Source organism: Rhinopithecus bieti, unplaced genomic scaffold, assembly GCF_001698545.2.
Source record: "Rhinopithecus bieti isolate Rb0 unplaced genomic scaffold, ASM169854v2 scaffold_25764, whole genome shotgun sequence".
In the NCBI taxonomy this organism is placed as follows: Eukaryota; Metazoa; Chordata; class Mammalia; order Primates; family Cercopithecidae; genus Rhinopithecus; species Rhinopithecus bieti.
This window is the reverse complement of record NW_016811771.1, coordinates 1,009,599-1,023,023: the sequence shown is the minus strand read 5'-3', so window position 1 is coordinate 1,023,023 and position 13,425 is coordinate 1,009,599. Positions and strand designations below refer to the sequence as shown.

At 38.9% G+C, this 13,425-nt stretch overlaps 1 protein-coding gene and 1 long non-coding RNA gene across 11 annotated transcripts in view; one reads left to right on the top strand and one right to left on the bottom strand.

Annotated features, from left to right (window-relative positions):
• KCNN2 (potassium calcium-activated channel subfamily N member 2) overlaps window positions 1–13,425 on the bottom strand; it is a 447,618-nt gene that overhangs the window by 23,793 nt on the left and 410,400 nt on the right. For 8 of the 10 annotated variants that reach the window (XM_017895039.1, XM_017895037.1, XM_017895038.1 and 5 more), the window contains one exon: window positions 6,336–6,477. In XM_017895039.1, the coding sequence (XP_017750528.1) occupies window positions 6,336–6,477 (142 nt within the window). Of the gene's footprint in view, window positions 1–6,335; window positions 6,478–11,296; window positions 11,486–12,239; window positions 12,300–13,425 lie in introns of those variants that run through there. The other 2 variants (XM_017895047.1, XM_017895043.1) reach the window with 2 other exon arrangements.
• On the top strand, window positions 1,237–11,552 carry LOC108544090 (uncharacterized). The gene is made up of 3 exons (XR_001889735.1): window positions 1,237–1,989; window positions 6,755–6,933; window positions 11,483–11,552. It is a non-coding gene; the product is annotated as an uncharacterized LOC108544090 (long non-coding RNA).

Genomic DNA, 13,425 nt, shown 5'->3' with positions numbered 1-13,425 from the left:
TAAACTTATACCTCCCTAGATTATTAAGTCATAAGATAATGTGATATGTATAGAATCACATTTCAAAAAAGTAACCTTTATTTTTTAATTTTTAGAGTTATGCAAGATGAAGCTGGCTCACTTCCGAAAGCTTTCTAGGTTCAAGGTAAATTCCTGCCAACACATTCATGGTTATAGTAATTTAAGTAATGGCATATTATTATTGTCCACCCAGTGTCTATTTCGAGGACGATTCTGTTTCATAAAATGAATAAGAATGGAAATAAGTATGATTTTACAACATTTTCTCCAAAGCTTGTCACCACCACAATCGATGTAGAAACAGTTGGGACTAACATATGTTACTCTCTGAAATTAAAATCCCTGTATGCATTTAACAAGATGAGTCATATTCCTTTCACCAAAGTCAGAAAATGTATCCTGGTTACTTTTCTCTCATTTCATTTATCTTCTTAGAAAAAACTTAAGCAAAATCACTAATCTGCCACTTCAAGATGCTTGGGCATCTAAAAACAAAATGAAGAAAATGCAGCATATTTCGGAAGGCAATACATTAAAATCAAAGGTTTCGGTTTCCCTTGGTGTGTTTATCATCTTTCCTTCTAATAGAGAAGATGTTGAAAGAGAGAAAATGGGGTACGTTAAGAGGGGCAGAGGGAGAAGCACTTTGCTTTAGAAGAGGTAAGTAATGACAAGTGTTGTTAATGTTTACTACCCTAAGCCAAGCCAGATCAAACTGAAAAGAAAAATGACAATTAGTTACTATTACCTGTATACCTCTAGGGAAATCCCAACATGTGGGGATAGTCTTAGATGCTGCCAAGTTAAAATTAAAATGTGGTGCTTTTCTCCACTGTATTCTTCTCCATTATAGCACAGAAACTGTAAGCCCTTGGATGTAAAAGAAGTTCAGGTATCCCATTTCCCTCAAAATCATGTATCACGTAATATTTGAAAAATTAAAATAAGTGACATATTTTCACCCTAAATAATCTACTTATGCTGATCCTGCAAATACTTGCAAGAATCATTTTGAAAAACCATTTTGGGATCAAGCTTTAATAACAAGGATACAAGCCTATGAAAAAGAGAACTTCCTTCATATAGCACACTGAGGAAAGGTTTTGATTATTGCAACTTTGCAGAAGACATCTTCAAAAGATTCAACATAATAATGAAATGTATATCTTTTAAAGAAATTCCAGAATCTTTACTACTACAGAGAATGGTTCTGATAAAAACACCAATATTCAAAATATTCTCAAGTATCCTCCTGTGGGATTTATAATAGCTCCTAAAAGTTAAAAATTCAGTTTGATAGCCAGTTTATTAGCCTATAATTAAAATTTATCAAAGTAGTTAATTTGAAAAAAATCACGCTTTTATGTAAAAATAAAACAGCTTTAAGATCTTTCACAAATCAGCTTGCCCTCCAAAAGTAAGGTAAAACAAATACCTCAACACATTGCCTGTTTTCTGTCCCTGGGGCTGACTCAATGTCCTAGAACCATAAAACATTTTTACTATACTTGACTGACATAAATAATTATTCTTTCATAAAAATATGTGAAACAATCAATTCTGGCAAATAACATGTTATGAACCACTCCGCTTTAATATTATATCCCACAGGGGTTTTGCAAGGTTTCCTCAGGTCATGAAAATAAATAAGGAAGATTTGAAGACAAATTCTGTCAAAAATGCCCTCTGAGTGCCTTAAAATACAAGTTGATATTTGCTACTAGAGGGTGGAGGTCAATTTCAAATGTCCTCATTGTAAGGGAAGCGGGGAAAGTGTGTGGTGTTTGAGCCCAGTGATTAAGCCTGGGCCTGCACAACCCAAGCCTCCTTTATAGTGATTTGCTTGTTCAGCTCATTCTTCTACTTTTAGGGTCAGAAAGAAGGAAGTACCTCATAAAACTGGTCATCAACAATGAGTCATCCCTTGGTTTAAATCTCCTGATCGCAACAGTGCCAGTGCGACCGCAGGTACTTCAGAGATGGGAAAAGCAGCTCTGCCAATTGAAAGCGCTGATAGTTTAGAAAAATTAGGTGAAATTCTGGAGTCCATGAGCTGTGTGCGAAAAGACCACAACTTCCAGCTATACTTTCCTGTACCCGGAAGAAAGCAGTTCTCGTATTTCTTAAGAAATTGTTTTTGCAATCCACTTATGAAATTTCTTGGGGGGAAGTGAGGATCCCTAAGAAAGGACATTGGTGGGGAATTTAGCCTTATGACTGAAAAGACCCGTCATCCCCTCCAGCTGCTCTGCACAAAATAGAAACTATTGTAAGAATTTAAAGATACATTCTTCTCACCCGGGCTTTATTTGATGAGATTCCGTGAACACACCAGAAAGAACCAAAAAGCAAGCAAATCGAAAGTTAAAACCTCTTCAAAATTATTTGATACTACACACCCAATGTCAAACTGTATAAGACATTTAAAAAAATCCTTGAGTGTTTCGCACACTCAAACATTCAACACCTAGGAATGGCTTCAGATCAGTTTCGCATGATTTCTATGTACACTGGAAGGGGAAAACAAATCCTCAAATGGAAAGACAGAAGGTTACAGGAAGAGGAGTATAATCGGACCTTAGGGTTTCGCATTCTTTCATACCAATCATTTCTTTTTTATGAGCTGTAGCTAATTTGTGCTGTTTCGTAACACCCTCTTACCGACTTAACAGGGTAGTGTTATTGCTCTTCAGGATGCAAACTGTTTAACTGACAACTGATGGAGTCACCATGTGATGTTAAACTAAGATTTCTTCAGCACAGGGCAAATTTAATGTGGAAAGGATTATTATCAAATCTTAAGGAAAAGGCAAGGCTGTGTAAAGACTTCTGTCCTGAACTGACTTGTTTTTTTGTTCCTTGAATAAAATTTTAAAATTTAATTAGCACAGTGATTTTCAAATTGCTATGAACTGCAAAAGCTTTATGCGGTGCTTTTGTTTGCATAGAACTACTAGTGGGATGGAAGAAACCTAAATCACTCATGTCTGAAATGTTCTTAGTTTTGTTGAGGGAGTCATGCTAGATGTTGTCAAAGTCTAGTGGTTTATAAATCATTATTAGAGAACCATTTATTGAATAACAACCTGCATCCCTAGGAATGAACAGATATTACTAGATATTTAAAGATAATTAAGCCAAAAAATCCAGTCATCCATACTCTAGTCAAAAGGCTACCAAAAGTCACCATAATTTTACAGAAATAGAGAAGCAAAAAGAACAGACGAGAAATCATCCCATTGTTTATCATGACCTTTACAATAATAAAGAGTCAGGTCCTCAGTACTTCCTCAAATAGCAGAAAGGTAGAAGAATAAAGAGAAAACAAGTAATTACAACCATAATGGTTTTCTCTCGAAGAGTACTGAGTGATTTTCTTCTATTAGGCAATCCCATGACTTATTTTATAAAAATATTAATAATAAGAGATCTTGGTCTCTTAAGCTTTAATTCCCATATTGGTCTTGGATTTCTACATTCTCCATAGGAGTGTCTAGGTCACTTCCATCCATATGCTCTTGATCCCTAAGGAGCTGATGTGAGATGTAATCAATTACCAGAAGTGAATCCCAGGAAGACTGCCCTGTAGCCTAACTCCATGGGAATCTGCTTAGTCTAGAAGAAGAGATAATCCAACTCTACAAAGCATCCCAAATAGGTTACTCAAATATTAGTGAATTTCTCTGTATGCAAGTAAATCAATTTTGATCAAGTCAGTTAGGAAATAAGTCTGATCCTTATGAAGGAGAGGAAATGGAGCTCCTCAGCCTCAGAATAGAAGGACTCTTTTTACCATGAGCTTACAGGGCTGGAACAAAGTCATCATAAATTCCATTACGTATAATATTTTTGTATCCACATATATTTAATGGTACTATAACCTCTTTTTTTTTTTTTTTTGAGACAGAGTTTTGCTCTTGTTGCCATGGCTACAGTGCAATGGTGCAATCTCAGCTCACCACAACCTCTGCCTCCTGGGTTCAAGCGATTCTCCTGCCTCAGCCTCCCAAGTAGCTCGGATTACAGGCATGCGCCACCACACCCGGCCAATTTTTTAGTAGAGACAGGGTTTCTCCATGTTGGTCAGGCTGGTCTTGAACTCCCAATCTCAGGTGATTCACCTGCCTCGGCCTCCCAAAGTGTTGGGATTACAGACGTGAGCCACGGTGCCAGGCCATAACCTCTCTTTTTTAAGCAAAGTAAGATCAATAGTGAAACCTAAGCAAGAGGCAGTTCAAGAAGGTAAATAAAAGATTTGTACTATCAGATGAGACTCTGAAGGAACAATTTTTGAGACACGAGGAACAAGAAAATATCAAGGGACGATAAACATTTTGTAAAACCCGGGCAAGGTTAACCTCAAATTTGGCTCTCATTCCATGGCAAATAAGCTTGTACACGTGACCCTTGAGTCACACCTGATTCGAGAATAAAAGAGGGTACCATCTCGACAAAAAGTAACACTAAGGAGGTTGTTTCTAAGAAGCACTAGGGGAAAGACTCTGCAATTACCAGTTTTCCTAAACAGCATCATTTATATCCCTTGTGGGATTGTTATGGGCCTTCTAAAAATACGTCTATGCAAATTACATTTCCCAAAGCATTATGCCACATAATAAAATGCTATTATTTGAGGAATAAAGGGGAAGTGATCCAATAGTAAACAGATAATGCAGCATACCAAGTATTATATATTTTTTAAAAGTTTACTATAAATAAAACTATCATTTTTCTTTTAAAAGCAAATAATGTTAAAACATGCCCCCAAATTATATTTTCTACAATTGGGACTTGAAATGGCCATCTTGTTACTACTGGGACATTAAAATTGACCCTATATTTTTATTTTCAAAGTTAGCTGCCTTATCCCAGTTGAACACTACCGAGGCGTAGAAGGATGTTGCCTCCCTGTCTACGCCAAGGGCACTCTTTCCTTCCCATTTAGCTGTGACTCTTGGAGCAGTCTTCCCAGGCGGCTTCTACAAGGGTGTGCACCCTCCACTGGCCACCACTCAGAGGCCCTCAAATGGCAAGCCTCTGCACTCTCCTGCCAGCCTGTGAGTGAATACAGTTAGAGGTGTTGAACAGGGTGCCTGATTTCAGAAATTCTGAGATTTTGGAACTTGCAGCACTCGTTCACATCCTCTTGTAGACAGAAACCTCACAAGGACCAAGATGACACTCTGCTGTAAGCAAACATTACAAAGCAGGTAAAGAACGCAGACAAGCGGAGGTCATTGAAAACTGTGCACCAACAATTTGAAACTACCTCTGGCTTAAATATTTAGAAGTTCATACCATATTATAATCACAGCTTGCTAGCCTCCGACTTCCTATACCTAAAACAAATGGAGCAAAAAAGTGGTCCTGGCTAGTCATGTGTGGAGGGGCAAAAAAGATGTCTGAGCCCGTTAGGCACGCCAACCAGAAGAATGATGGCATGTCAGCAGCAGACCTTTCCCAAGTGTTCTACAAGACCTGGCCTCCTCTCCCTGCCTCATGCCAGGCCACTTTCCCCTTTTTGCTCTGTGTACTCCTGGCCCAATGACCTGGCTCCAATGTACTGAGCTCCTTCTTGCCTCATTGCCTTCAAATAAACCATTTCCTCTTCCTGGAATGCTCTTCCCACCTCCCTTCCTGGGTATGCACCCTTCTCACTTCACCATAAAAGTCCATTTTCTAGTGATGACTTCTCTGAGTAGATCCCATCCCTCTCCCCCAGGCACAAAACAGGTTAGAAGCTTTACTAGTTCACAGATGTAATGAACCATAATTTTTAAAATGTAAGTCTTCCCTCGTAAGCTCCACGAAGGCAGGGCAGTAAGTTTCTATCTTCTTTTGGTGTATTCCTAGAACCTAGGTCAGTGCCTGGCACTCAACAAACATTTGTTAAAAGAAAAATAAATATTATAATTAATGTATCTTTAACCCTTCAACACATTTCAAGATCGTTATTATGGGTCATATTCTACAATTTACTCAAATTTGCACAGCTAGTAGGAGACGGGAGGACACAGACTTAAAGGACTTCCTGACTCTGAAGCCAAAGCTCCAACATCAAATTAGTTCATCAAATTAGCACATGCCCCCCAAGGGGCAAATGAACAGCTCTACCTCTTCAACAGAATTTCATGATGAGAAGAATTAAGATGAAAACTATTGACATTCTCTCTCAACACAAAATTGATTTATTTATACTGATTTCCTGCTGATGGGGAAAAAAGTAGCTCACAATTACTTATGCACGTGGACTGAGTGGTTTAAGTGCCTTCTTGAGCGTAAATAAAAGAGATGTGAAGTATAAAGACACTTACCATAATTCCAGTAAGTAAGCAGACTCCTTTTCCACAGTATGTGTTAGGTACCATGTCACCATAACCAATGGAGAGAAAAGTTATTGATATCAACCACATCGCTCCAAGGAAGTTGCTAGTAACATCCTGTTGATCATGGTACCTGAAAAACAGCAAACAAAGCCAGTCCTTTATAATGAATCTCCAATATGATAGTTAAGAGTGGTTTGGTTCAATTCAATGCATTTACTGTATCTTCTATAAACTGCTATATTTAGAAGTTTTCAAAGCTTGTGAATATAAATAAAATTGAGGTTCCATCTAAGCAATCCATGACATCAGAAACTGCCTCAACTCTATAAATCATCTGAAAGAGACTGGAAAATATGAAACAGATTTCCTCACTGGTGTAAGATGATACAGGCACATTTATCTTGCAGACTCCTCCGGCCTCTGCCCATGTCTCGTCACTCCTTGCTCAGCTGATGTGCCAGACTTAGGAGACAATATGCAGCTGCCCAATCTCACTCCACTTCTTTGTAAGCAAAATGAATCATGCTGTTCCCTTTGCTACCTTGATTTCCTGAAGATGGGCTATAACTCCTCCTCATCTTTCAAAGTAAGTTCAAGTGGAAGCCTTTTCCGTCTTCTCTTCCCCTCAGTGCCTCCCCTGTGCTCCCTGAGTATCGTGCACATCCCTGGATCACAGGACCATATTATAATAGGTCAATCTACCTGGATGTCCTTCATCCTTGAACACAGAAACTGTACTTCTGATCACAGAGTTCCTGCCCATAACCAGAGCTTAATAGAAGTTGTCTTACCAGTTACACACAAAGAACTTACAGTGGAAAAGAGGGAGAGGGATACAAAGTATCCTAATCATTCTTTGAGGTGTCAAATTTTACTGGTAAGGAAGAAAGCTTTTATATCAGAAACAGGTATCCTATCACATTTTGGCTGCATTAACAGTACTAAACAGTAACCCTCTGTGCCCATGATCTGGATACTGGTTTCATACAACAGCATGTATGCCTACGACAGCAAGGCCATGAGAGTTGTCACCCTAGAAGAATTTGCTCTGGACGCACATTCTGTGTGGTCATGGGGCAGACAGGCCCTGCTCTGATTTCTATGACAGTCAGGCCCCAGACTCTGGTCACTAGAGGACTTCCTTGCTTTTCAACCACCACTGGGAAAGACCACCACTCCTTCCCATCTCTCAGATAACACTCGGAGGGCTTTCCTTTCCTCATTTCTTGTTCTGCAAAATATACTAGTAATTGTGCTGTACTCATCATCTCCTGTTTCGCTCACTCAGTCTTGCCTTTCAACTCAATTCTCCATCTGTGTCTGTGCTTCAGGGCTGTGGTGGCACGGAGGCTGCTCCTAGCCAGAGCCCCAGGATTACCAGCCCCAGGATTAACCCTATATGCAACCTACACCGGGCCATGGCATTCTCTATGCTTTTTTCTTTTCTGTCTTTTTTTTTTCTTTCCTGTCCCTCATCCCATGCCAAGCTTCCTGCTTCAAAAATTTAAAAATGCAGATTTATCTTATAGGGTATAAGCTTTTCTCCACAATATCAGTAGATCTTACACTCTATCTTTGGACATACAAGAGACCTATTCTTATCACATCTGTCCCTTTGCCTTCTTCCAAAGAAGAGAGAAGCTGAGAAATTCTGTTTCCTGCTACTGTGGACTAAGGAAAGAGCCTCTGGGCTAGAGTGAGTGGAACCCCAGAGAAAGGGCAATCACTGATCTCCTGGAATCAAAAGGAAGGGCGTGTGAACAGGCAGCCAGCCTGGTTAGGAGCATCCTGCAAGTTTCTGGTGGCAGAGGTGCAGAAATCACCACTGTTTCTCACCTCCAAACAGCCTCCATGACCTAGCTGTAGAGTCCCCTCTCCCCAGAAAGTCTTGGTGTAGAGACTGTCACTGTCAAAAGGAAAGTAAAATGTATTCCTAGCATTCCAGGAAGACGGCTGAGTGCATTTTCCCTGAGAATCTTTGTTATCTTTGTTACATACCTAGGAAGATGCTATGTGATCAGTGTTATGCTTAGCCACAAGATGAGCTAAGCGGGATTCTACGGACTGCTCTGGGAGCCTGCTATGCATACGTGTAACAGAGCTTCAATGGGAAGACGGGGTTTGCCTTCCAAAATAAAACTCTATAAATCAGCTCTGGATTATAACCTATTAATAATATTGGGGCTCTCTAGTAAGTATTCCTCACCAAGCAATTTCCTAAAACAGGAAATATATTACCCTGTCATAAGTATGGGCTGTAAAGAGAGTGGAGGCAAAATAGTTCACTTCCTATTCAATTTTTAATTGTGAGATAAAGCTTCTTCTTAGCATGATTCATACACAGATGTGATACACTTAAGAGTTAATGGCTCTGGTTCCCTGATGCATATGTATGTACATACCATACTTACTGAGTGTTCACTATGTGCTCAGAGCTTAACTTGCATTTTCTCATTTGACATATGTTTTAATGCATGGACAATCTTTGGTGAAACAGTTATATTCTTGACCTTCTCTGTATCAGCAAAGTGTCCTCAGATACTTAGTTTCTAGACACTTAGAAAATGTGCCTGGGTCCTCAAGTTATTTTTTCACTGCTACAGTGAGTGACCAGAACACTGTTATTAATATCTAGCTAGGCTGGCCAGGCACGGTGGCTCATGCCTGGAATCACACCACTTTGGGAGGCCAAGGTGGGCGGATCTCCTGAGGTCAGGAGTTCAGGACCAGCTTGACAACATAGTTAAACCCCATCTCTAATAAAAATACAAAAATTAGCCAGGTGTGGTAGTGTGCGCCTGTAGTCCCAGCTACTTGGGAGGCTGAGGCAGGGGAATCACTTGAACCTGGGAGGCAGAGGTTACAGTGAGCCAAGATTGCACTGCCACTGCACTCTAGCCTGGGTGACAGAGCGAGACTCCTTATCAGAAAACAAAAACAAACAAAAACCTACCTAGGCATGTGGTTTTCATAGAGCAGCTAACTATGAAGAGAAATAAGAGATTTCATATGACAAACAAAGCTTTCTAGGGGGTACCTTCATGGCCATTGCTGCAGGGAAATTTCAACTTTGGCATGGGTGTGAAAGTCTAATTTCTTCCTCCTGCAGCACTTTTATTAAAATGTTTTCAGAGTTGGGGCAATAAATGACTAAAAACTACAATGAAAAGCATCCACTGGAACATTTAGGCAAGGTAACTCTTTAGATACCTTTAATAAATGCTCAAATCTTAGATATACAAATTTCTTCCATCCTTATTGGCTAAATACTCTCAAGAAATATATCATTAAATCACTCAGTGAATATTTACTATATGCTGTGTGCATTACACTGCATCAGAGACTGTCATCCTGCACTGAAGGGCTTTACATAGAAACAAGCATCTTTCTAGAAGTTGGCATTTTAGGGTTTGGGATTCAATGATAAGTTATCCTTTTTGCTTACAAAATAATAAACCTGCCCTAAAAAATAGCTCAGAATAGAAAAATAACATCTCATACTAATGTTTACGTTACACTCAGACATACATGATTGTGAATATTCAAGATGAGGTACTCAGGAACCAAATTAGATACTATAAGAATAATCTCCTATTTTGTTTTTCAGCAACTCAGAAACAAATATTAGACTTTTCACAGGATGATATTATAATTTAGAACATTCCCAGGTTTTTAATCTATGACAGATTCACACACTGTGAATGATTAATATATATGTTTAAAAATATTCAAATCATTTTTTACAGAAGTTCACTTCACACACTTAGACAATTCCAAACTTCTTCTCTACAAGGAGAACTATTCTGAGAAAGGCATGAAGAAATGACTTGTACAAATTTCAAGTTTTGATCAACATGAATGCTGATTTAATAAAAACACATTCAATAAGATTAAAATTAGTGCAAGGAATGCCCGATAATCTCAAGCTTTTAAAATGAGGACTTTGGAGTTTTGGCATGAACTGCATGCTTCAGAGACAAAGATTGTAAGATCAGTTTTAATGTTTTAAAAGAAGCAAAATGTTCCTTTTCTTAGTTTCTATTCCAATTCATTTCTTCGTTCATTGCTGACTGAGGGTCTCACACTCTGTCTTAGATTACAAATATGACAGCTTTCTATAACGTCTGTGAGAGTTCACAGGAGTTATCTTTCCCAAGCAATCAGTGCCTTCTTCCCCATGAGAGTGGCGGCCTCTGGCCTGCGCTCCTGCCTAGCCCCAGCACCCACACACTAATGGCCGGCAGTTCTGCTGTTCTCCTTTACAGCTCTCTTTCTCTGCAGGTGTGTTTCCTTCTGCTGGGAAACACGTTCCCCCTTCTCTCTAACCCTCGTTTGTACTTTGAGGATCTGTTTGTGGGTCCCCTTCTCCAGACTCCCTGTAGCTTTTGGTCAGCATGATACTCCAAGCCTGGTTCCCTCACTGTATCCCAGGAATATCTTGTAGATATCTCTAGCACCATTTGATAAATGTTACTTTGGGTCATAAGACAGGTAATGTGGAATTTGCTCATCTAACATGCCCTTAGAATAGAAATTATGAAGAATTTGAAGACAAAGACTATGCCTTATTCATTGTGGTATAGTCACAGATGCTCATAAAAATATAGCAGGGAATTAATATTCGAAGTAATTAGCGTGACAAAGGGAAACATGTCCTCAACTTGACTTGCCCTAGGCCACATGCTAGATTTTTAGGATCATATACATAGACATTCAAAAGTCGATAAAATAAGCCCTAGGCCACATGCTAGATTTTAGGATCATATACACAGACATTCAAAAGTCGATAAAATAATTCTTGCTCATCAGTGAACATAAATTGGATTTGTCATGTTACGTTCCAAGATCTGTGTGCAACTTATAAGGTATTTTATACCTGTAAAATAATTCAGTCATGGAGGTTAACAGCTAACAAACTGTGTTCATTAATCCTTTTCTATTAAACTTACCAGTAATACTAAAAATGGCAAAAATATCTCATCTCAAATGTCAGCTCTGGTCTCAAATGTCAACCTTAGTGAGAAGTATTATGGAGATGTAAATGCAAGTGATCAATCCACCATCAGTTCTCTTTCTGGAATCCACCTCTCTCCTGAAATACCATTAAAGTGACAGCAATGCATTTTTTTTTAAAGGTGTAAACCAACAAGAACAAAGGGAAATGAAAGGAGACATCAGAGAAGAAGAAACACATTCTTATGTGAATTAGTGTGTATCTTGCTTTCAGCCAAGATGGAGCAACAGAGAACTAGATTTACACTCTCTCCTGAAACAACTAAAAAAGCAGATAAATATTTGGTACAATGGTTGTCAAGACATTGGTTATCTAGCAACAAAGGACAGTGATTCTTGAGATGGAAAACAACTAAACTGAAAAATACAATTGCCCCCACTTTAATGACTAAAGAGAATCTCCCAGGTGCAGCTCAGGGAAGGAAACCTGGCACTGCCTGGAGCTCTCCCTCTGTTGAAGGACAGAGCTGGAAATCTAGGGAGGTCAAGAATTCAAAAGGGCAAAAATCAAGAAGGAGAGACCTGTACAGAGACACATGCAGAGAACTTCAAAGGGTTCTGCTTGGTTATTCAGCTGAAAACTCATCTATGTGAAGTGATGCAGTCTCGCTTCAAGACAGACTGCGGTAAAAGATACACTATCAGGTGAAGAAAGATTGTGCTAACATAGGTATAGTATGCCTAAGTGTGTAAGTGCAGTCATACCTGGGGGGATATTGCAGGTTCAGATGCAGATCACTGCAATCATGCAAATATTTCAATAAAGCAAGTCACACAAATTTGTTTCCCAGTTTCTAAAAATGTTATGTCTATACTGGTCTATACTGTAGTTCTGTTGAGTGTGTTATAGCATGATGTTTTAAAAAACAATGTATATACCTTAATTGAAGAGTATTGTATTGTTCAAAAATTCTAAGGATTGAAGTCTTCAGTGAGTCATAATCTTTGTGCTGGTGGAGGGTCTTGCCTCAACGTTGATGGCTGCTGACTGATCAGGGTGGTGCTTGCTGAAGGTTGAGATGGCTGTGGCAATTTCTTAAAATAACACAGCAATGAACTCTGCCACATCGATGGACTCTTTCTTTCAGGAAAGATTTATCTATAGCATATGATGCTATCAAATAGCATTTTACCCACAGTAGAACTTCCTTCAAAATTGGAATCAATCCTCCCAAACCCTGACACAGCTTTATCAACTAAGTCTATGTTATTTTCTAAAGCCTTTGTTGTCATTTCAACAATGTTCACAGCATCTTCTCCAGTAGTAGATTCCATCTCAAGAAACAGTTTATTTGCTGATCCATAAGAAGCAAAGCAAACTCCCCATACATTCAAGTTTGATCATGAGATTGCAGCAATTCAATCACTTCTTCAGGCTCTACTTCTATTAATATTTCTAGTTCTCTTGCTATTTCCGTTATATCTGCAGTTACTTCTTCTGTTGAAATGTGACTCCTTTCAAGTTATCCATGAGGTTTAGAATCAACTTCTTCCAAACCCCTGTTAATGTTACTATTTTGACCTCCTTCCCTGAATCACAGATGTTCTTAATGGCATGTCGAATAAGTGAATCCTTTCCAGAAGGTTTTCAATTTACTTTGCCTAGCTCCATCAGCTACAGCCTTACAAAATGTATTTTTGAAATATGACTTGAAAGTCATAATTACTCTTTGATCTGTGCGCTGCAGAATAGATGTTGTGTTAGCAGGCATGATGAAAACAGCACTAATCTTGTACATCTCCATCAGAGTTCTTGGGTGACCAGGTGCATTGTCAGTGATCAGTAATAATTTGAGAGAAGTCTTTTTTTTTTTTTTTTTGAGCAACAGGTCTCAAAAGTGGCTTAAAATATTCAGTAAATGATGCCAGAAACAGATGTGCTGTCATCCAGGCTTTGTTGTTCCATTTACAGGGCATAGGCAAAGTAGATTTAGTATAATTCTTAAGGGCCCTAGGATTTTCAGCATGGTAAATAAGCAGTGGCTTCAACTTAAGAGTCACTAGTAGCATTAGTACCTAATAAGACAGTTCATGTGTCCTTTGAAGCCAGGCATTGACTTCTCCA